This window comes from Scatophagus argus, chromosome 11, assembly GCF_020382885.2.
Source record: "Scatophagus argus isolate fScaArg1 chromosome 11, fScaArg1.pri, whole genome shotgun sequence".
Taxonomy (NCBI): domain Eukaryota; kingdom Metazoa; phylum Chordata; class Actinopteri; family Scatophagidae; genus Scatophagus; species Scatophagus argus.
The window spans coordinates 1,993,362-2,018,650 of NC_058503.1; the positions used below are offsets into that span (position 1 = coordinate 1,993,362).

Consider the following 25,289-nt stretch of genomic DNA (forward strand, 5'->3'; position numbering starts at 1 on the left):
GTCCAGATGTTTCTTCCCATTCAGCAGCGGAGACTATTCCAAAAATGATCCCAGGAATAGTACAAACATGGTTAGACATGGAATCATGCCAGCATTACTTGTGAAATCCTTGGTAGAGTCAGTAAGTAAGTAGTAGCTGAGCTGTTCCCCCTGACTCATTGCCCCTGGATTTGGCCTGAGACTCCTTTAATGCAGCTAATTCATGTGGTGTGTCCAGGATGATGCGGTGAGGGTCAATAAAACCTTGACTGGTGATCAATATGTCAAGATCAATGGCAGCTTTGTTGTTGGCATATCCAATTCTTTTTTTGTATTGAAGCTCCCCTATAACTTGCAACAGCTATGCGAAAGTAGGGAATAGATTTGTAGTGCCTTCACAACCTTTGACTTAACTGCAGACCAAGGCATAACTTTCCATGTAGAAGTTACAGCAATCATGTACTCATGTACTCAAGTGCTCTTCTAAGTGCTTTTGTCAATGTGTAACAGAATGTCCATGGTGGTTTGAAGAACAAAATATAACATCTTCATTAACATTTAACCAAAATGATAATATTTCACTAACCTTGATCACAGTACTGTTATTGCCTAAACTTAACCACAGTAAGGTGTTCAGAATGAATTTTTGAGAAATACAATGATGCAGAAGATATCTAAAATACTTACAGTTAATGGACTGGTCTAGCCATGAAACCTGTAGTCTTTGGTTTGAACAGGCCCGTTTTATTCCATACAAACATCATATAGCCTCAGCAAAGAATTAGAGCAAGCTGACAAAAAAAGGTATAATATTCCAAACCATAAAGCTATCAAAGGGGAAAGCTGAATTTTAAGTTATTTAATGGCTTCAAGTACAGTATTGCTTGGTTTAACTTTACCAGTTTCCTGTGAAAAAACTACAGCACTTAGCATTGTACATTTCTTAGACACTCAGCTTTAAAATAATGTTTTAGAAGCTAATAGTTCAATTTTGTCATTCTTTAAAAATCTATTATTTGATAGATTAAGGAACTCTTTCTTTTTCCATATTTCTTGAAGGTGGAAAGCTGCTGTGACTGCTCCCTTTATTTTGTCTGCCACTCTGTTTTGCCACTAAGTATCAGACATTCAAAATGTCTGGAGTACTGTTAAAAACATGTATTATATGTGATTACATTTCATTTTTAATTATAACTTGTCTGAGATTGGTACATTTAGGAATAACTAGTGAGTGAAATGAGACCACTCTCATTCAGAACCCCAAATTACTGCTAATTTGGTGATATGATTAGAGAGGAACCTTCCCGTAAACATCAACCATAAACCTGATGTTCACCCATTAATTGCTTACCATACCCACTCAAAAATATCTTAGCTCATATTTTGTAAATATCCCCACAGATTATGGCAGGGTATCGTTTGCTAGAAGAGAAAATAAAATAAAGCTGCTCTTACACTTTTGAAGTGATATAATGCCTATAAAAAGTATTGACTTCAAATGTTTTATTGCTTTTATAGTCAACTAGAGTCATAGTCAATATAATTTGGCTTTTTTCTTTTGGCAAAATCAACAAAAAGCTTTTAAATGTCAAAGTGAAAACAGACTTCTACAAAGTAATGTCAATTAATAAAAAATATATGATGTAAAATGGCCCTGGGATTGACTGGCGACCAGTCCAGGGTGTACCCCGCCTCTCGCCCGTGGTCAGCTGGGATAGGCTCCAGCTCCCCCGCGACCCTGACGGATAAGCGGTATAGAAAATGGATGGATGGATGGATATATGATGTAAAGTAAGTTTTTGCATAAATATTCACCCCTTTCAAGTCAGTAGTTAGTAGATGCACTGTTGGCCGCAATCATGGCACTGAGTCTGTGAGGATGCAATTTTACTCCATTCTTCTTTGCAAAATTGCTCAAGCTCTGTCAGTTTGTGTGGGGATCAGGCTTGAACAGTCCTTTTCAATCCAGCCACAAATTCTTAGTTGGACTGAGGTCTGGGCTTTGACTCAGCCACTCCAGAACCTTCACCTTTGTTGTCTTTAAACCATTTCTCTGAAACTTTTGCTTTATGCTTCAGATCATTGTCTTTCTGGAAAATAAATCCTCTCCCAACAGTTCTCTTGCGGACTGAACCAGTTTGTTCTCCAGGATCTCCCCATATCTCGATGCATTCATTCTGTCCTCTATCTTTCCAAGCCTTAAAGGGTCTGCTTCTGAGAACCTTCCCAACAGCATGTTGCCTCCACCACCATGCTTCATTGTAGGGATGGTGTGTTTATGGTAATGTGCAGTGTTTGGTGTGTGTCAAACATAGCGTCTAGCCTTATGGCCAAAAAGTTCCATTCTTTCAGTTGACCTTGGAGTCTCCCACATCCATTTGGATGAACTCTAATCAAGATTTAATATGAGCTTTCTTCAACAGTGGATTTCTCCTGTAAAGCTTTGTCTGGTGCAGAAACTGGACAGCGGTTGTTTCATGCAGAGTCTCTCCCATCTCAGCTGCTGAAGCTTTTAACTCCTCTTTAGTAGTAATTGGTGTCTTGGTGGCCACACTCTCTTTGTGAGAACAGCTTGATCTAGGCATGTGCCATGTATGTTCCTTCCATTTCTTAATGATAACGATTTCACTGAACTACAGGGGGTGTTCAGTGAATTTTCTGTATCTATCCCCACTTTTCAATAACCTTTTCTCAGAGTTTCTTGGAGTGTTCTTTTGTCTTGGTGTAATTGTAGCCAGGAATACTGATTAACCAGTGACTGAACCTGCCAGACAAAGGTATCTTTATACTACAGTCACTTGAGACACATTCATTGCACTCAGGTGATCTTCCTTTCACTAACTGTGAGACTATAAGCACCAGCTGGTTGGACTTCCACTGAATTAGGTCAGTCACTTTAAAGGGGATAGATATTTATGCAATCACATATTTTACGCTATAATTTTTTAGTTAATTGAAATTATTTTGTGGAAATCTGTTTTTACTTTGACATTAAAGAGTTTAGGGTTTTTTTGTAATTTTTTATCATTGACTATAATTCCATTTATAGAAGCAATAAAATGGGAAAACATCCAAGGGGTGAATACCTTTAACAGGCACTGTCTTTGATATACTTGTGCAAGAGTAGTCATACTTGAGTTAATTGTATCAGTGCTTCATCCATCCCTAAGGATGTGGCTTTTTGTGCTCTTGAATTCAAATCCTCTGTGTGTGAGTGTGCGTGTGCATGTGTGGTTTTGGTTGCTCATGCAGTGTCAGAAATCATCAGGGTGAGGCTGAGCGGCGACCCCATGACCCCCATCAGAGATCAGAAGTGAAGCACTTAGCGGTCGCTCCCCCCTCCTTCCTTCCTCCACAATCCACACAGACAGCCTTCTCTGATTCCACCGCTGCTGCTAATAAAGGCAGCAGGAGACTAATTCAAGTCAACAGTTGAAGGGGAGTCCTTGAAAGTAGACGGAAAGTCAAAGGCCATGCTGTCACTCAGCTAGCTGCACTGCCTTCGTAAAACAACTAGTATTATACTGAATGTGAAACAGGAAATTCAATGCAACAGGACAAATATGAAATAGAATCATATACTGCTGCTGTTTTATGTATCTCTGCCATGTTAATAGTTTCTGAAATCTTTGTATTTCTAGATTCTTTTTCTTTGAGTACAAAAGCTGAAGGGAGCCGTAAAACCCTCGGCCTAACCCGAAAGTGTTTGATTGGGTTGAGGTCAGGACTCTGTGCAGTCAAGTTCTTCCACACCAAAGTCATCCAATCATGTCTTTATGGACCTTGCTTTGTGCAATAGGGTACAGTCATGCTGGAATAGAAAAGGACCTTCCCCAAACTGTTGTCACAATGTTATAGCATTATCATAGCACTATCCAAAATGTCTTGGTATGCTGAAGCATTAAGATTTCTCTTCTCAGCAAGTAAGGTGCCTAGCCCAACCCCCAAACACCCCCATACCACACCACCAAACCTGTGTTCAATAATAAAGAATTGTCCCAGTATTTTTGTCGATAAAGTGTATCCCGTCTTGATGCGCTGAGAATGGTCAAGTCGAACCAAAATTACATGAGGACTTAGCACAAGGTTCACAATTACCTTCAAGTAGGTGAGTGCAAAAAGTACAGAGACATCAACATAACAGTGTGTGTGCTAGTGATGTGAGGATTGGTTTTGGGTTCATCAAAAAATCCACATGTGCATGTAAATCATCCACGTGCCTCCCATTAGAACAAATTATTTTCTCTGATTTAAAGTATGAAGAGCACTTGCATGGAAATTTCACTGCATCGGCTATAGGCAGTATTACCTTTTAAATTATGTCAAGTACCATGAGCCTTCAAGCTGCTTTCTTTATTACACTTTTTACTGATGTATGTTGTTTTCTTTAACAATACTTAAATGAAGAGAAAGGCTGCTTTCTGTAAATTAATAGGTTTCTATGCATACAGAACAATGTACAATGTACAAAACTAAAAGTTGCAGCGTGCGGGACAGAGGAAACAAAACAAAACTTTTAGACAGCTGTGACTGAACTCAGCATTTATTAAGAGGAAGGTTGTTTTATTCCAAAAAGTTTCACAGTATGAATTCATTTGTTATTAATCACAATGCTGATTTTTTTTGCCAAGGTCTGTCCAACCAGGAGAGTAACTGTAGTGTTCATGGATATAGCTGCGATCCACAATCACACATATATGTTGTGTGCGCACTACGTGATGAGTAAAAGCTGTGCAGCTCTCCTTGTTTTCCTTTGTGGTGAAGCTGTAGCCACCGTGGAGTTTATATCTATATCTCTAGGTTTCCATGGATCATGTCCGGACCTGTTGCTGTGGTTCTGCTTGACACAGATGGCTGTTCTTACCACCTGTTATATTTGCATTATTTATTACTACTATTACTATTACTACTACTACTATCAAAGTCATTATTGTTAATACTGTCATTGCCATTCCATACATGCATCTCTATCTATGTAACTCCCCCTCCAACACACACACACACCAGCCCTCACTATCTCTCTCTCTCTCTCTCTCTCTCTCTTTCTCTCTCTCAACCCAACCGGTCATGGCAGATGGCCGCCCACCTGGAGCCGGGGTCTGCTCCGAGGTTTCTGCCTTCTAAAAGGCAGTTTTTCCTTGAATCAACTTATAGAGTATGGTCTAGACCTGCTCCAATTGGAAGGTGTTGTGAGAAAACCGTTTTTGTGATTTGGCACTATACAAACAAATTGAATTGAACTGAATTGAATTGAATTGAATTGAATCGAACTGAATTGAACTGAATTGAATTGTGTTGTCTGCTTTGGCTGTTTATATCTGTATAGCCTAATATTGCGTGTTAATTATTTGTGTTTAATTGTCTAAGTTTTCCCACCTTTTTTGGTTAGGTCTAAGTATATTCAGACTATACAGAAAGTAATTTATGAGAGATGTAGTAGCCTACTGTGATCTATTTAAACATCTCTATTTGGCAAAGGCAAATTGACCTCAGGATAAATGAATTTTAGAGATTTTTGATTACAATTTTGAGTCAAATGCTCAAAGTCAAATTAGGTTGCATTAGTGCTGTTGATAGTTACAATATTATCAGACATGGCTTTTTACAGATATGTGACCTCATCTTTTATGTTGAAAGATTTACAAATACATGTGACTGTATAAATTTTGTATGGGCTGCAATTTTATCTATTTTTTACACTTTTTAACACTTAAAATATTTACAGATAACATCTATTTGTTTTTGTATTGCTATTATTTAGAAAGATTTACTTTAAGTTTACTGTTCAGGATTCACTGGTACTGACATCTTTGATCCAAGTTTATTGTTTATCTTAAAATAAATATCTTATCTTGCTTCTGAAAAATACTTGTCACAACTATTTTATCATCAGGTGGGTTCATAGCCAGAAATATGTACAGGAAGGGAGAGCAGCTGACAAATTTCCTCAAGCAAAGGCCCAGAATGTCATAATGTGTAACTTGTTTTTATGATTTATTTTGTAATTTTCTGGGTCCTCAGTTCGGATTTGAGTAGGTATGTTTGCTCATAGGATGGTCTGTGTTTTGTCTCGTAGTTGCTCTTCTCAGCGCTTTATAATAGCCATGGAAATGAGACATACCGCTTTTGAACTGCCCGTAGCAAAAATCAAAATTTGCTGTTTTCACTGTCTATTTTTCTTTGACTGTTGTCTCTCGTCTTGTCTTTTCATCTGTCTGACTCGAGTCGCAATGCTTACTGGAATACACTGATTTTATTGGCTAAAATGCATCACGTGATAGGATTTACAACAAGTGTAATTGGCCTGTGAGTTTCCTGTGCTATTAGTGCTGTAAAGGCTAGAAATGATGAAATTAAAATAGAAACTTTCCATCAAATAATAATAATAATTCTCAGTAATTTATTAGTTGAATATCCAGATGTAAGCACAGACTGTGGTCCACCTAAAAATGACTTTGACGGAGATAGTAGGTTAGCAAGGGGAATGTATTTTGGTCATTTTGCTGCTCCCACCCCACCCCCAGCTCATACCCCTACCCCTGCTCTTCTTCTTTTTTTTTTTTTTAGTTTCAAGTTAGAAAATATGACTGTCTTAAAAATACTGCCAAGCATCCATTCTGAAATAAAATATCGGTCATGAAGTCACCCAAATTCAGTCCCTTGTCCTCAGCCCTAATCAGGAGTCAGCCACCTGCATGCTGTGTATTTTGATCACTTTGAATTTTTTTCAGTGCATATCTTATCCACACTGGAGCTCCCACCAAAAGAAGAACTTAAAAGGTAGAACATAGTTATAAAAGAGATAGACAAGTGATAATAACATTGTTAGGATAAACCAATTTGCTGTACCCTGTCTCCTTCCCGGAGGTTGTTGTCTAGAACCATTAATTGCTGGTGCTGTGAGGGACTGTGGGAGTTATTGCTCATTTCCCTCCATTGGAATGCCTGCTTCATTAAATTGACTGAACAGGACTGTTTTGAGGAGAAAAAAAATGATAGTTTCTCAGGGTAATAATAGGCCTCAGGATAAGCTATGTTTAAGAGGTTACCACAATGGCTACCCTGTCCTGCACCACAGCACTCTCATGACCCTGCCTGCTGGGGACAGCACTGACCAGACACAATTAGTGGTCACAGATACCTAGGTGCGTGTGTGTTTGTGTGAGTTTGCATGTGTGGGTGGATGCTTGCATGCTGGGATGGATGGGCGTGTATGCATGTGTGTGTGTGTCTGTGTGTGTGCACATACATGAGTGCATTCTATGCGTTTGCATTTGTAAGCCCATAAAACCCACATTCCACATTCGGTATCAGTCTCAGTGGGTGTGTACTGTCTGTCTGTTGTCGACGACAGTGTCTACTGTCAACGTGTCCCTGAATAACGGCTGGCCAGACTGTTGGCCAGTGGAGGTCTGCCACCTATACAGCCTGAAACTAAAATGTAATGTGACTGACAAAAAAACTGATAACTTGATGCACCAGTCTTTTTTCCTCTCCTTGGTCAAATTATTTTCTTTAAAACCGTCAAACTCAATTTATGTTTTTATTTATTTTTCATGATTACCGATCATTGTACATCATTACATCAGAAATATATTTCTTCAGTGCACATTTTCAGCACTTTGAGTCTGTTGAATTTTCTTGTGCCATTCTTTTATCTCAGATTAACAAAGGAGAACACTTTGGAGCAAAAGACCATGAAGCTAAGCATGCAATGGAGGATCTGATCTGGACAATTTAGCCCTGCAGGATGTATTTGGGTGGGGTGGGGCAGGGGGTGGTTGAGTTTTTAATTGCAATTTAACCAGAAATTATGGGGTTTAAATGGGGTTAAAATGTATATCAACTGTTTTATCTGCAAAGTGCAACTTCAAAGTTTAAGTTGAATCCAATCTATTGCTAATTATATTTACTGCTTGTTTAAAACTTGAGAACATTTGGCTAAAGTGCAGTAAATACAACATGACTTCTTTAATTTCTCAGCCTGTTTCACTTTAGACATCTATGAAATCTGAACTTTTAGCCTGTGTATACAGTGTACTTACTATATTTGCTCGAAGCATTCATTATTTTATTGTAAGGTCAATGATTATTTTCTTGTCTAAATATTACATGCTCACACCTTCTCTATTCTGTCCTGGGATTTGTATCCATGTTGAGTGAACAATTTATTATCATAATTTATTCTTTTCTACGTACTTTACCTACATTCTAACATCCCTATTTATTCATGTGGCAGTCTATGCTCTCGGAGAGCAACATCTTAACATCCTCCCTTTATTATACCAGCTGTGCAGAACTTATTTGACTGGATTTTGAAGGAATTTTTAAAAAACACAATGTGCATTTCAGTTGCTCTGTGAACCATGTGGAGGCTTGTGAACGACTCTGGTTAGCCTCACTGTACCTGCTTGGGACCAACAGCCTCTCTGAGACTTCATACACACAAACAGTCAAGCTCCACCTCGCTCTCTCTCTCTCTCCCTCACACACACACACACACACACACACACACACACAAACAGCAATGTATGGCATTTCTATTGGGGCTCTTCACATTGTCCAGACGGCCCAGTGTCAGGCAGTGAAATGAATGACTGTTTATATTAGAAGGCTGGTTTAATGAATTAGACCCACAGCTTCTCTGTGTCAGCGCCAGGCACATACAGACCAGACCTTCTCCTTTCCTCCTTCCTTACCCCTTACACAAGGTAGGGGGGGACACCCTGATTGCGTCCTTCGGGACGGGTGAGTCAGGACGCCCGACGGCGCGCCTCTAAAGACTCCCTGCTTATTTACAAAGGGCATCTGGCAGAGGTTGCACATGCACCCTACCCTTACCATCCCCCTTCTCATTAACCTCATCCATTGCATCTTCCCCATGGTAGCTGAGGTGGGCAGTGGCCTGCCTGTTTATATACACGTGTGGGAGGGGAAACAGAGTGGGGAGGATTACTGAGCAACTTGAACATGTTTGAACAAATATGTATACAACATGAGGTTTGCCACCCAGCCATACATATATACAGGCCTCCAACAAGACCCACCTCTGTTTCTACTCAGTCCGTGTGAGCGGTTCTGTTGAAAAAAAGGAGAGACGGCTGTCATCTCACATCTTCATCAGCCTCCTGAGAAGAGGCTTATAACTCTCTGCCTGAGGATAGACAAGGACTAACAGATGGAGGAAAGGAAAGGAAAGGAAAGGAAAGGAAAGGAAAGGAAAGGAAAGGAAAGGAAAGGAACGGAACACTGGAATGAGGCCAGGAAGTTTTTCTCTCAAGCGTGTCTTGAGAACAGTTTCAATAATTTGATGAATCAGAGTGGAAATTTACAGAAAAAAAACATCCAGACACTTTATGGATGTCAAACACATTTACAACTAAATGAGACAAAGAAGACACATTTTATGATCAGTGAAGCATCTTCTCCGCACACACAAATTCAAGCTTCCACAGGACCAAATCACCTACTGTTCACACACAGGCGTGTGCTATGAAATGATTCTACCTCTGCTTTTCTTTATGAACCAGTAATCTTTTTTTCCTTTTATTTTTTTTTTAAACCATCTCCCCTCATTTTCTTTTGTTGTCTCTCTTGCCTGGTCTCTCTCTGCCTCTCATCCTCAAGTCTAATTTTCCCAGCATCCTGTAGTGCACAGAAGCCTCTCAAATTGCCTTTGTCCATTTGCACACAAGGCTGGGGATGGTGTGTGTGTGGTGTCTGTTCATGTGAGTGTGAAGGGAATCTGTAGCAGCAGGGTGGTGGGTTGAGATTGCTGTAATCATGGAGTGCTACCTGTTCATTAAACACACAGTGGGAACCCTGTTTGCAGCATTTAGGAACCAATTAAAGCTGCACAAGCTATTAACATTAGCAACATTAGCTAGAGGAGTGTGTGTATGTGTGTGAGTGTCTGTTTGTGGAAAGAAGAGGTGCTACAATTCAATATACAAGTGTTCCCACAGCACCTAAAGTAACAGTCAATTCAACTATATGACTAACTCGCCTGACTAACTGCTGATTGATAAGTCCACGAGCATGCAATCAAGTGAGAAAATGAATAAAAAGCTTAGAGTAGGAGGGTGATTCAGGTGGATAATACAGAGAAGTAAATTCAAACTTTAGCAAGTTGTGAATGGCTGTGATTATAACACAATGTCTCTGAAGATGGAGTGTGATTGCTCAGGAAGGGGGGGACTGGAACTTCTCAGGTCTTCTGGAACCAGAGGGCTGAGAGGTGCAACAGTGATTCTTGCGAGTGTAATTATCCACACAGACTCTCTCCAGCTCCTCTCCACCTCACACAATAGCGTGTGATTTTATGGAGACGAACAGCGTTGATGGGACCTTGTTCCGCCCATCCTATAGATTCATGAAACTGATTTTTGGGATTCATCCAATAAAAACACTTTGCGGTAGTTCTCTGTTGTGAATTTAGTGAAAAGAATGGGTTGACTAGAGGTGCTTTGCAACTGTTTGAAGCTGCGTTGCGTCTGAAGCTGTACCTTTGACATATATAAAGATGGACAACGTGAGGGCTTCCCAAAAGAGGAGCCAAAACATCTCAATCACTCTCTGGTGTCGGGGGCCAGTATAGTCCCCTCCCTCCATGTTAGCATGTAATCTGACATGTAAAGTACATGTCAGATTAATTTTTTCCCAAAGATGGTTTCTGTCATTTTAGGTAGTTCCTACCAAGTTGATGTACGATCAAGTGTTTATTTTTCAGATATGTTTGGATTTAATTAGTTATTTGCTGCTATGAAAAGGAGACATCATGATTGACAGCTGAGCACTGCTCATGGGCAGGTCAGGCAGGTGTATGGGTGAGAGGTCTATGCCAGTGGTCCGGTTGATGGGTGTGCTGTCAGTTTTGCAGGCATTTGGAGCTAAATCAAAGTAGTGGACACACTGAAATTTGAACTGGTTCATATTTCAGTGTCTGAGCCTTGATGAAAAGTCAGAGGCTCAAATAATTACAAGACCTCTTAAGGATAACGTGAAGGATTTTACTGATTTTTGTGGAAGTTCTTCCAACCATCTGTGTGAGATGAGGGGTGCCAAACTGGCATGAAGAAAGGGGCTGAGTATACCAAGTCCTCATGTAAGGAGTTGCCTCAAAGATAACTGTAATGAATATCCATGCATTTGAAGAGGGGCCCATAGAGAATGCTTATGCACAGGGTCCATCATTTTGTGCTACGCCCCTGTTTGAGACATTTCACTTAAAACCCCAAAAGTGAATCACTGTCCTTAAGATAAACCATGTAGGAACAATATACCTTTTTTGTGTCTGTGCGTGCCAGTCTTTCAGGTAAGTATGCAGATATTTAAGTACAAGTGGAATTTTTGACCTACTGGTGCTGATGATCATCAGCTTCAGAAGGTTTTGTTCTCTGGGGCCATGAATGTCTTCACTAAATCTCATAGCAATCTGTTCAATAATTGTTGAGATATTTAAGTGTGGAGCAAAGTGACAGACTAACCAACAGACAGACACTGCCATCCCTTGAGCCACACGTTGTTGGAAACGTTTGGGATGGTGTATGTACCAGCTCAACAAAATACACAACAAAGTCTAGATGTTTTAAGACATTTTAATGTGGAAATGTTACCTATTAAGCTTGACAGTGGAAGAAGGACCGATACAATGAGAGAGGAGGCATTAAAAATAAACTGAAAGACGTTTTTGCGTCTGGCAGGTTAAAGGCGGTCTGTAAAAAAAAAAAAAAAAAAAATAGATTTAAAGAAAAAAAATCTAATTTCTTCCATCTTAACTTTTCCATCAAAGCCTCACTCTGTGTCATCCCCTGGGTGCCATTTTTAATACCCATATAATGATGGACCAGATAATGTTTGAAGTATAATTGTTCACCAGGAGAGGTAGAAACATGCAGTGCCATTGTCTGTCTGCCTTTTGTAGTTAGTTAAAAGGTGGATAAATAAGATGCAATTTAGAGACTTTTAAGACATGATTTTTTTTTGCCTCCTGCCTTAATCACGGTGAAATTACCTCTGAGTGAGGGCTGTCATTAAAATAGAAGAGGGACTTGCTCTTGGATGCTCAAGGCGAGCGTGAAGCTCTCACTAATAGCACAGTACTTCAGTGGCACACACAGTTTTAAATGCTTTAGTTTTAAGGCCCTATATTATTCTGCTGTGCACCACCCACTCATCAAGGACGTCTTATTCTATTTGTAGTTGTGACAGAGTGTTGAGGTGCTGCTATTTTCAAACTAAATGTACTTTCCTGATTTTCTGGTCCCTATACAGTGCATGTACATTGATGATCCAGTTACTTTCTGCTCTGACACTATGTACTGCGGCTCAATCAACATTACTTTCAACACAAGCTTTTTTTTTTATGCTTTCACTTTTGAAAGCAAAAGAAAAAAAAAACAAAATTTTGAAAGCTAAATGAAAAGCAAGAAACGACTGAAGGCAAAGTGACACACACCATTATTGCCACTGCTTCTCGTCTCAGAGGCCCAGGTTTGGCCCTGGGTATATGTCCCTCAGGGTGGCTTATGGCTCCGGGCTAGAGGACCCCGCCGGCAGGCAAGAAGTGACGTGGCCAACAACCTCCAGATGTTAGCCTGCATTAGAGCCTGACAGCTTGTCATGTCACCGCCTACGCTACCACACAGTTCCATCACCTCCCATCTGCTGCCCACACCTCCTGAGAGAGATCCAGGGGGCAGACACAGCGACTGAGACCTCACTGCCCTTCAACCCAGAGAAGAGACAATACATAAAGAACAATGACAGATATGTTACAGATACGTCACCCTCGTCACATTCTAATCTGATGATATGTGACATGTAGGATGCATGTGCACATACACTACAAACCACTTAATACGGAATATCTCCATCTATAGGCAGACAGTCCAGGACAGATCATCTTTTATTTACATCAGTATTCTGATTTTGAAGAAAACAAAAAGATTCTGTATAACACAACACGCACTACATTCAGCTCACAGCCAATGACAGAGCTGGTGGATTGACGAATCAGTTAACTGACAGAAAATTCATTGACATTAACGCTAAAACATATATAAAATGTAAACAAAGTGAAGACTCAATATGATATATGAATGAAATGATCATTGGATTAATTAATAATAAAAAAAATAATTAGTTCCAGCCCTAATATAGACTGTCATGCAGCATATGATTTTAAAAGCAAGGTGTTTTTAGCCTTATATATAGATATATATACACACACACACACACAAAAGGAAATAGCTTGATGTTTGGCTCCCTCTCCTGACTACACAGGGTAAAAGAAAAACAACTTAAAAAAGATCGGTCTTGTTGCTATTGGGTCCACTCACCACAGTGATGGATGTATGTCATTGCCTCTGTAACTGACAGCCTCTCTCATGTGCATGTGCTTGAATTCTCAGCTAACTGCAAACTTATCAAATGTGCAGCGTAGACCATCTTAATTTTATTTATGCACTTCATGTCCATCTTCAGATTAAAACACAGTAATTTGAACTGTGCCTCATTTTTCTTAAATGAAAATTACAGTCTCCATAACATAGTGGAGGAATAAGGTATTAAAGTAAGTAGGCAACTTTATGCTGCTCAGGTATGAATATTATGAATATTAGAAGTTATTTTTCACAGCAGACATTCTGACTTGTCAAAGTAAAAGTACAGTTACTGATACAATATTAACAATAGCTCTGTCCTATTCAAGTGTCCTAATAAGCATAATGGTGTGACAGAACTCTGGCCTTCATAATAACAGTATATAAAGATGGACAACAACAGGTCACAAGTCTCTCCCTGGTGCCAGGCTCTATAGGTAATAAATCCTGACTAAAAACTCCAGGTACACATCAAACAATTTCTTTTCCAAAGATGTTTTCTGTCAAATTAGGTACATACATCATGCTGATGTATGTTAAAGTGTAAATGTTTCAGAGGCCACGGTTGACTGCCGAGTGATGCTTGTTATTGGTTCAGGCGAGTGTATGGGAGGGAACTACAGCATCTGTGAGTACACGCAGTAGGAAGACGTCTCCTGGTTAAAGGCCTTTTGGCCTTTGTACTAAACAAATAGTGTTTCTAGCTTGATAACGGATCTTTTAGTGCTTTTATAATATTATTTATATTTTAAATAAAATGCTTTTGAACCCCAGTTACTAAGGCTAATACTTGTTAGGGATATCAGAAGAACAGTACAAGCCTTTTAATATAGTAACACTATATAATAAGATTGTAATGAATAAAATGATACTGTGGTCTGAGGTCCAAATATACACAAATATACTGCTAAGCGTGATATTGTGTACAGTGTAGAATCATGTCTTTTAAATCAGAGATGTGAAATTGCTTGGCTGTGGAAAAATAAGACTATCAATCAAGGGCTGATTGATAGGGATGATGATGAAGTTTTAATACTATGCTATCCTTTAAACATTGTTGCTTTGTTTCAAAAGGTGTAGTTATCAGACATGATTTTCACCCAGAGGAGTATGTCATGTGACCATACAGTACGGTATCAGTTCAACAGGAAAAGAGACCACACATGTGTCACAGCAGTGTCAGATGAAGCAGAGGCAACAAGAGGATTTGGTCAGGAAAAGATAATTTTATTTAGTCTTGGGATACATACTCTTGTTATATTTGATTACTTGTCAGATAGAAAACACAGTAGCTTTTCAAAATAAAAGCAAGGTCCATTTAATTAATTATATTATGGTTTTTCAAACACACTTCAATAAATATTTTTCTTCTTTTGGTCTTTTTGTTTTCTATTTTACAAAAAACATACAGTGACTGTAAGAACAATTGAAGGAACAACACTGGATTAAAGGTTAGCGGTGTAGACATAGGCCAACACAGACACTGCAGATGCCACGGGTTATATCAAACTTAAAATACCTTTATACATTCTCTAGTGTTTTACACTATTTTGTCCACATCACTATGACAGGTATAAACAATTTTCCAATCTTTCAAATGAATGTTAAGCACTAGTTGATCACTGGTCTGCAAAGATAGGTAGTATCACACCATAAAGAGCACAGAGAGAGAGAGAGAGAGCTAGCTCTGTAGATGAAGACAAATGGATAACAGAGATGCAAAGACCCCAGTGTAACGCCTTGCTCTTTAGCACGGATCTGTTTACCACTACCATTCTTTAATCTGAAAGCATAAAACCGTACCGCAGCGAGAGACCGAGCTTAACATAGTTATGTTTCATTTTCAAAGGTTGAGGAGTCAGGGTGTAGCATGGGGTTATAAATGAGACAATATACTGAATGTCACAGTAAAACAATGTAATGAGTGGCTGACCGCAGTGCCTTTTGCAGAGGTAAACACATGGACAGGCAAGTGCAGCGATGTAAGCAGAGTGTGTGAGAGGCATGGAGAGGATAACATTATACGCTGTAGCTAAAACTCTATTTTGAATGTTTAAGGGCTCATACTGGTGTTTCTGCAAGTTTAGCTCATTTACCATAAATCTTACACTTTTTTTTTTTTAATTTTGTAACATAGGGTGTTTGAACAAGTGATCCATCACAGTGAACATCATGCATAATTTTTTCCCGATGAAAGTTTCATAATCTTTGCGTGCTTATGCAACAGAAAGCATGGATCAATTTGAAAAAAAAAAAGAAACACTTAATTTGAAAGGGTGTGCCGTGACTGACATGACACCTTCATAGCCATGACATGACGCATGATGTTCACTGAAGCTGATTTCACTGACATTAACTGAAACCAGTAGCTGCCTGGAAGAAAGCTATAAAAGCACATTCAGTCTGTACATTTCAAATATAACTGCATGTTTTACTGTTTGGAAGTTTCCTGTAAATGATTCAAAGTAAGTAGGTCAAATCATGCAGAAACACAGGTATGGTCCTTTTTATCTCATCCAGCTACAAATTACTGGCTCAGGCGTTGTATCCTCCTGACACACTGCAAAGGTCATCCTCCACTGAAATAACAAGCTGCTGTTTTTGTCAGTTATCATATGTTGCTTTTGTTTTAAGGAACAGCACAGTCATCATTGTCAAATACAGTATTTACCTAATGAATTTCTTTGAGAATGAGGTTTAACTTCACTACAAAAGATCTAATTACTGAAACCTGACCCCTCTTCCTTTTATGTCCACCTATTAAGGTAAACCCTGTCACCTTCATCTTGACTGCATGCCTTCAGGTATAGCAAGTCTCGCAGCCTGTTTGCTCTTTGACCCAGCTGTATTCTCCATGTCAGCAGGCATGTAAACCGGAACACAGAAAGCTAATACTGTGGTTTGTTTTACTGGAGCTGATTCATCATTAATGCAGAGAGATCCTCCCAGCAGGTAAGCGGATATCTGACAGAAGACGCCTCCTATGGTCATATGAAAACTGTGGTTTTCGTACACTTGAAGCATGCCTCACAGGGGCAGTGGAGGTCCTCCAAATAGCTCCTAAAGCTTCTGTCTGCTTCGGTGCACTGAAGAGGAAATATGGCAAATAGTTTTGCAGTGACTTTGCATGTAGGAGAACCAGTTTGCATCACCAGGCCAGGAATGAGGGCATCATGGTATCATGACAGACATAAGCACACCAGCATATACACACATCCCAGGGCCTCCTCTGAGTCAGAGTGGTATTAATAGACCAAAACAGCAGGTGCTGTCACTCTGTCTACTCCTCACAGCCAATTATAAAGCTCTGCAGGTGTGCCCAGCCAACCACACATGCAATGAAAACCTAATCTAATATCAGTCCCTTCCTCTCCTTTGCTTCAACCTTTGCTCTCACTTCAATATATGTCTTCTACTTTTAGAATTGTGTGCCTTTTGCTAAACACACATATACACAAAAACAAGCACATGGAAATGTTATTAGGTCACCCTACTCCTGTGGCTATGACTCGGTACACCAGCTCTGCTACTCCCCACCTGGAGCCTCTGGAAGAGCAGCAGGAATAAAAGGAAGGAGAAAAGTAAAGGTATGAAAGAGGGTAATAATATTACAAAAGGAATGTGTGGATGAATGAAATGCAACAAAACGTGTACAAAAATATGGGATGTCAGTCAGAAAATACAGTAGTACTGCACAAGCACTTAACAGGAGCTGAACAAGTTGGTGGAACTGAGTGTCATCCCGATGTTTCTTGTTACATCATGTCTGCAAAATGCCACCAGATGGGTTGATTGGCTGGTCAGCTCTTACAATGTTTAGCTCCGTCTCTCATCGGTCCACCTTCCTGCCTCCCTCAGAGGGCGGGATAAACATTCAAAATGTCTTCTGTTCAAAGGTTCCCTCAACTGGCCTGTTACCCTCAGGCCTGTCAGCCGCACCACACTTAAATGGAATTATGTTTGTTCATATCTACACTTCAAGGGTGCACTAGATTATGATAGATAATCTTGTGCACCATGGATACTAGTGAATCAAGTTGAACCTTTCAAAAATACCGGCCTAATTTAATAAATCTTCTCAGATGAAAACCTTTTTATCTCCAAAATGTTAACTTCTTTGGAACTAACAAAACAGCCTTATCCTTATGAAAACTGTATGACAGTGCATTTGTGGCATTTTCCCAAAAGCTTCTGGACATGTAAACCTTCAGCTCCCTATAACACCTGAAAATCACCAACATCAAACACACATTTAGCTCACCAGAGAATAACGACATGTGACTGCATTTAAAGAGGTAAATCTAATCTGGTTAATTTTATGTGTGTTGCTTAGCTTCACTTTTGTCAAGTTTGGTTCAAACGCAGCATTACAAGATACAAGAATAAGAGTACAAAAGCTGAGTTAAAAGTATCAGGTGTTTTCTTGTGTTGAGAAGAAACACACAGAGGAATGCTATCATTGACAGGTAAGTACAACTATGAACCATGATCAGTAGCACCTGCTGGGCACCATTTTTGTAGTTGTTTTCATATAGATTTATAAGTGTCACTGAGCTATAAAGATAATTATATTTTTTTTCAACCCTTCAGTCAGTACACATTGAATTAAACAGCCTCACTGACTTTCTTGGAAGTTACCACTGATATTATTACTACATCAGCAGAGTGTTCTTCATCAGTGCTGCAGGAATCTGCACTTCGTACACACAAACAAACACGTACAGACTTTTGAGCATCCATGACCCCACATATTGGTATAGTGAGGAGGTTATGTGATCCACACATGTACTACAGTATCAACACATATCCACAACTTCTCCAATTACCGTGTCCCTTCTCCGCTACACTTCATTGCTCATCTTTCAGCCATCTCCTCTCCGAGTGAACACGACGGACTCAAAAGATGGACGTAACAAGAACTCATGTGTCTGTGCCTCTGCTTGTTCTTTCACACAGTACGTGGTTATAGCAGTTAAATAAGGATCATCTTTGTGTACTCTGGCTAAAGTTGAAAATTATACAAATCCTCAGAATCTGTCAGATAAGATTGTATGTTGGTCTGATGGGTGCTCATTGGTGTTTTGTACGTATCTGACAGTGGAGTTACTGCACCGTACAGGCCTTCAAACAGACGAGAGAACCAGAGTTAAAGTTCTGAAGAGAGGCGGAAGTGTAGAGAGAAGTGACACAGTCAACGAGACAAATCAGCAAATGGTTAGTTGAATGTGACCTCTCCAAAGTCCCAAACCCCATTAATAGCTAGAATCATGTAGCTAGTCCATTTTTCATCTGAAATTGACTGATAAACTAATTCTATCAGGCAGCTTTGGAGAAATTTCAACAGAACAGCCACCACATTTGTAAAGTTTGACGGCCAAAGACAGGCCAGACAGTGACGTTCAGCCAATCAGGTATTTGTGATGATATCAGCAACTTTTATTATTTACTGTATAGCCTACTTTATGGGACAGTCATCTATGGCATTCATGAAATGACTAAAACTGACTACTTCTTTAGGACTAATTAAACTACAGCCAAAGTTCCATTGCATTAACTGCATTTACAGCTAAAAACAAAAGCTGAGGTACCCTAAAAAAATTTGCTAGTTTTAAAACAGTAGTATTACACTTAAAATCTAGACTACTTGATTTAAGTATTCTCTTTCTGTCTCTTTGTGGGTCATAACCTGCAATACTGTAAAAACATACACACACAATCTTGATGCCATCCCTTTCCCCAGAGAATAACCTGTGCCATCAGCTCTACATCCTCTCCACTCTGCATGCTACGTCTGAAATGAAACACCAGCAGGACAGTAAACTTCAGCTCCAATACGACCCCGTTGTCACAAATTATTCAGGTGTCTCTGGCTCTCGCTCGCAGAGTTACAGTGTTGAGTCACACATTTTCTTTCAGTTAAATTAGTGCGAGCTGCCACAGGTTCAAAGACCTGTGTGGAGTGTATTTCTTTGCTTTTCCACCACCGAGTTAGACATTCATGAAAAGCCTGTCTGCAGGCTGGACCTTCAGTAATAAATTGATGAACTCACCTGTAAGGCTTTAATAGATATACTGCACAGGTCTAGGCTAGTCTAGACACTTACTGCACTGAATAAAGGGATAGAAAATCCTCTGTCTTTTGCAGTGCTTTTTACACCTGCACCATCTTTCTCGCTTATTGCTCTCATATCTCCTCTCCTCTGTTACCCTTGGTAAATAGTTTGCCCACTCCTTTTTCATCTGTGGCAGCACGCTGGACCCAGGGGTGGGGCATCAGATGCGTCCGTTGCCGTGTGTGCTGCTTCGGCGGCCAGACAAGGGGTGGGAGGAATAGTGAAGCTCAGCTGAAGAAAAGGTAGAGGACGAGGAGTTGGCAGAAGAGGAGGAGGTCAGTCCACAGGCTTCACAGGCCAGAGCCAGCTGCCTTAGGGCATCCAGGGAGTCCATCTTAGCTCCCCGTAACAGATCGCCCTGACCCTGCACCACACAGGAAAACACACTAGTCTGACTCATGTATGCACTGTGATAAATCTGAAGTAGAGCAGGACGTGGAAGATTGATAAGAGCAGATAAGCAGCCTAAAAAAACAAAACAACAAGCTTATCAGCCTCTTGAGGGAAGCTCTTGGATGGATATTCTTTCTTTCACATTACACATAACTAACTGTAGCTAACATCCATCAGTTAGTTACCTCAGGTAGCTGTGTGCTTCTACTTCATACTGTTCCTCCCATTCCTGGTGTTATGTCTGGCCGTGTTCACTGAGAGCTACACTATACAGACAAAAGTACTGGGATGGGGCTGTTTTTCAGGAGCAGGGCTAGGTTCCTTACTTACAGTGAAGGGAAATCTGAATGCTTTAGCATACCAAGACATTTTGGACAATGCTATGCTTCCAAGGCTCTTTTCTATAACAGCATGACTGTGCCCCAGTGCACAAAGCAAGGTCCATAAAGACATGGTTGAAGCGCCCTGACCTCACAACCCCATCCAGCACCTTTGGGATGAACTGGAATGGAGACTGCGAGCCTGTGAGACCTTTTGATCCGATATCAGTGTCTGACCTCATAAATGCTTTACTGCATGAATGGGCAACAATTCCCATAAAAACATGCCAAAATGTTGTGGAAAGCCTTCCCAGAAGAGTGGAAGCTGTTATAGCTGCAGAGCTGTCCATGTTTTGAGAAAGCAATGTAATCTAAGTCCTTGTTGGTGTAATGGTGAGGCAGCCCAGTACTTTTTTTCTCTATAGTGTAGCAGACTGCTGAATGTTTGACACTATGTTACTCAAATGTACTATGCAACTGTCAGCAGAGATGAGAACAAAAGAGCAAGATCTCAAACAACTTTGCATCCTTATGCACTCCCCTTCAGATAGAGCATTATCTTCATTTGAGCCATTGTTAGTATAAAAAAACTATTGATTGTCGCAGCTTTAAAGTTTTATTTAAGGACATTTGAGAAAACTAGATACTAAAAATCTAAAATGAAATCAAATCATCAAAACAAATGTTTTGTAAACCTGACCTTTACGATATACCACAGCTCTATCTTGAGTTAAATGCAGTTCAGTGGGGACCTTTCTGCTGTTCTGATACATTGCAAAGAAGCAATTTAGCCAAAACTAATAAGTTAATAAGTTTTGAATTTACTATGATGATTGATATTAGCTTTAGCTGATTGTTACATGCAGGCAGGTTTGTGTGTGTCTCTTGTTCTCTGTTGTGTTCCACAGGCGTCAGCTGTGAGAGTGGATCCACCTGTGCGGCCAGGCTGTCCTGCTGATTGGTTCATTGGAGCTTAAATCTAGCCAATCATCATTCAGGGACCTTGACATATATAAGCCAGCACACCTGTCTGCTCTCTCTCTCGACATTGGTCTGTGTTTTGTCAGTCTGCAAATGTAAAGGTAAAGGTATGTGGTGGGAGATTTTGGTGAACTAGGTGAGTTTGGGGCACTCCATACATTTGTGCAGCATGTAGTAGGTTTTGTTAATACACACTAAGGTTATTGGTTGGTGCCACCCGCTGTATTTAATTTATTTAAGCCTTTTTTTTAGATCAGAGATAGTTAGGCCATCTTTTTGTTCTTTTGTTCCTAGCAGTAGAGCGTAGTCAGGCCTAGTTTTATTTACTGTTTTTTGATTATTTTGGCACAACCACTCGTTCCCAATTCTCCCCCATATTTGTTTAGGTTTAATTCCTGTTGTATTTAGTTTATGATAGAAATAAAAGCATCTTTATTTTTCTCCAAAACATGGACTCCCTTAAACTGTTTGGTTGTTGTGTTACATCTTCCAGTATTCCCCTAGACTCCACCTCAATGGGGTGTAACACTGATCCATGTTTGAAGTTGAAGATGTATGAAAAGCTGTATCACTACTACTGCACTGTACTGTGAGTCCTCTAAATAGTAGGTAAAAAATAAATGCACAAAAATAAACTTAAGACTTTAGAAAGGCTGAACCCACTCTACATCCTAATTTATGCATATGCCCCATCCTATCAGGTCTGAGTTTTGAAAGGGTTGGGCTTTGCTTTCCACTACCTTGAGCACAGTGATGTTCCAGGTGAAGCTCTCCACAGCTTTACTTAGCTTGCGTCCCTTCAGTCCCTCTTTCTCCCCAAGCTTGGAAAGATCTTCATGGAAGTCCATGCCTTACACAAACACAAACAGGAGCTTTGCCTCAGTTTAGAGGGGTTGGTGGGCATCAACCACTCAAATTCAGGTGAAATAAGTCAAGTGCAAGGATGATTCGTCCGGAATATTTTTGTGTCTAACACCAAATGTCTGGGTGCAAGTGCCAATAACATGTCTTCATGGGTTGGTTGTCAGACTAGATTTACTTACTTATGCAAAGGCAAAGTGCCATCCCTCATGACATTTAGCAGGTAAAGGTCAGGAGCTTTCTAAGGTACAAAGTCTAATAATACACATATGGCTGAGGAAATTCTCTACAGCTGTCATACTGCTTAATTTCACCTGAGACTCTTTAGGAAATCCAAAATATTCATGCAAGCTGCAAGGTGTTATGAGAGCAAATTTAGCGTAAAACATGTCAAGTACAAAAATGACAAAGTCATGATCTTAACTTTCTAACAAAATTCATTTATTTCGTTTAGCTGTTTGATATTCAACACAGGCTTACTCATTTGGTGAATTGTTAGGACATCCTGTACTGCAGTTGTTTTATTCATGAGCACTGATCAAGAACTATTCTCACTCAGTTCATTATAACCTCATGTCAGCCAACCATCTATCTCGCACCAGCCCATGCATCTTACCTTCTCTCTGCACCTGGGCAATCCTCTCCTGAACAGCATCTGCGTTCTCAATCAGCTGTTTCTGGGCAGAAATCATCTGAATGGAAAAGAGGAAAGTTTGTGCTTCAGTTCATTTGAAAGTCTTATTTCAAATGGTACAAGAAGTGTTGAAGTTTCCAAAAACATATACATATGTCACTGGACATGTGTATAGAATGATTTGTTTCATATAATTTTGCATCCATAAAATACATTAGAGCTGAAACAGTCAGTCAATTACTCAAACAGATTAAGAGGACATTTATCAGCAACTAGTCTGATAACTGATTTATCAGTTCAGATATTTTCAAGCTGGTTTCAGCATCCCAAATATAGGAATTTTGACTTGCTGTTCGAACAAGTGAATTAAAAGGATCATTTGTAAAATATAGTCAGAATTGGAAGATAGCTCCAAAAATATAAAGGGTAGCACATCACCAGAGTAACCTGTAATGTAGCTGTAATACTGTCTGCCATTAGCTCAGATAGACATGAAGTTTGTGGTCCTATAGCTGACTGGATTGTGCCTGGACTGCAACCTCAGATCACGGTCACGACTCAACAGGGCTCCATAGCCAAGTAATATTGTTAGATAACAAACTTGGACCAGACAAGACCACACATTAAGTGTTGAAACAAGCAGATACAGAATGAATACATAGGAAAATGTTTTTAGTAGTTTTGAAACTACTTAAGAGGAAAATCGGGGCTTGTTAGGTATCATATTGGTGACTGGGTGAATGCTTTTTATCATATTTATCAAAAGGAAGCGAAATACTAGCTGAGACATCTACCAATTCATCTTTTATCTATACCCGCTTACTCCTTGCAGGGTCAAAGTGGACTGGAGGCAATACCAACAAGTACACTCAAGACACGCTAGTCTGTTGCAGTGGTGATATATACAGACAAAAAAACGGAAACATTTGCACTCATGATCAGCTTAATTCAATTCAATTCAATTTATTTATATAGCGCCAAATCAAGTCTCATGACACTTTCCAATTAGAGCAGGTCTAGACCAAACTCTTTAATTTGGTTTAACCTCCATGAGCAAGCACTTGGCAACAATCAAGGCAAGGAAAAACCTCCTTTTATAAGGCAGAAACCTCAGAGCAGACCCTAACTCAATGTAGGCAGCCATCTGCCTTGAATGGTTGGGTGGTGAGAGAGAGAAAGTCAGAGAGAGAGAGGGAGGGAGGGAGAGGGAGGGAGGGAGAGGGGAGTGGGGTGTGAGAGAAGGAGCACATAAACAGAGATGTGTAGAGAGAGAGAAAGAGAGAGCAAGAGAGTGGGAGGGAGTGCACAGAGTTTAGGGTTGCTATCCATCTTTGAAAATAAAGTAAAATACATATAGTGGTACAGATGGGATTTAAAGGGTGATTTCAGTTTATTAAAACTTCATGTATTTATCAATTGATGCTGGTCTGGATAGCAGCATACTCACTAAAGTAATGCTGACACATGGGAACACACTGACATCGGTAGGAGTTACTTGACCAGACAGGTGGCAAACAAGCCAACAGTTTATTAACCATTTAATAGGGGCTGAATAATGAAGCCAACATGAAGTGGCAAAAACAACAGTTCCTCTATGACCACCTTGGTGCCAAAAGCATGGCAATCTCCATAGATCCTCATGATAAAATGTCCAAATTTACAGCAGAAATAAAACTACCTAATTTCCCCAGTCATGTGAACAGCATGGGGGTGAATTTTCAATGATTTTTTTAGTGAACCTTTTAAAATTAGATCAGTATCTAAAGTTAGGCATAATTAAGGACAGTAATTCAAAGCTGAACTAGGGTCTCGATTTAAACTTTGATGAGTGAAGCTGAAGAAGAAAATCTGAGTAAGCAGTAGTTTTGGTAAAACTGTAACAAATTCACCAACTTATCTTTTGTCTTTTTTCTAAATAAATAAAAATCTCTTTTAAATAAAGTCTCTCACACCTCCTGCCTTGTCTTGCTTCTTTTTATCGATGTCATCATGTTCTCAGATCTTAGTTATCAGTAATTGACTTGATGAGTAAAATGCCATTATTAGCAATAGGCAAACCTAAAAAAAGGGCAGAAAAAGAGAGCGAGGGAGAGAGAGAGAGAGAGAGAGAGAGAGAGAGAGAGAGAGAGAGAGAGAGAGTGTGAGTGTGTGATGACTAAGGATTGTGTGTGCCCAGAAAGGCTGAAGAGGCGTGATATATGACTGGAGATCTCACCAACTGTGGCTTCATGACACTGACCTGCCAGGCTCACATTTGCTGGTTCACACTCAAACATCATCAACTCCAATGACATGCACATACACAAAGTGATGGTTAAAAAACACTGAGATGTACTGAGATGTGTGTAGGTGTAATGGCTGAGTGCTGAAACAAGTGGGAGAGATTTGTCCTGATCCGATGAGAGAGGAGATTGAGTGGGTGGAGACACAGCTGGTAGTCAGGGTGTGTGTGCGTGTGTGTGTGTGTGTGTGTGTGTCTCAGCTTGAGTAAGAGCATGGATGACTGTTTCATGGTTGCCAACTCAGACTGTCTTTGTGCATATTGAAAGCATTAGGACAGTGTATATGTGTATGTGTGCACACTCTGAAATATAACGTTAGATAGCATAAAATTTAAAGCAGCAAT

General features: G+C 39.9%; 1 protein-coding gene across 1 annotated transcript in view; it reads right to left on the reverse strand.

Annotated features, from left to right (window-relative positions):
- Positions 1-14,567: 14,567 nt before the first annotated feature.
- Positions 14,568-25,289, reverse strand: part of plcl1 (phospholipase C like 1) — an 83,286-nt gene continuing 72,564 nt past the window's right edge. Inside the window, exons 11-13 of the mRNA XM_046403127.1 lie at positions 22,646-22,721; positions 21,909-22,018; positions 14,568-19,838 (exon numbers count right to left, since the gene is read on the reverse strand). Coding sequence (XP_046259083.1) covers positions 19,635-19,838; positions 21,909-22,018; positions 22,646-22,721 — 390 coding nt within the window. The 3' untranslated portion in view covers positions 14,568-19,634. The remainder of the gene's footprint in view (positions 19,839-21,908; positions 22,019-22,645; positions 22,722-25,289) is intronic.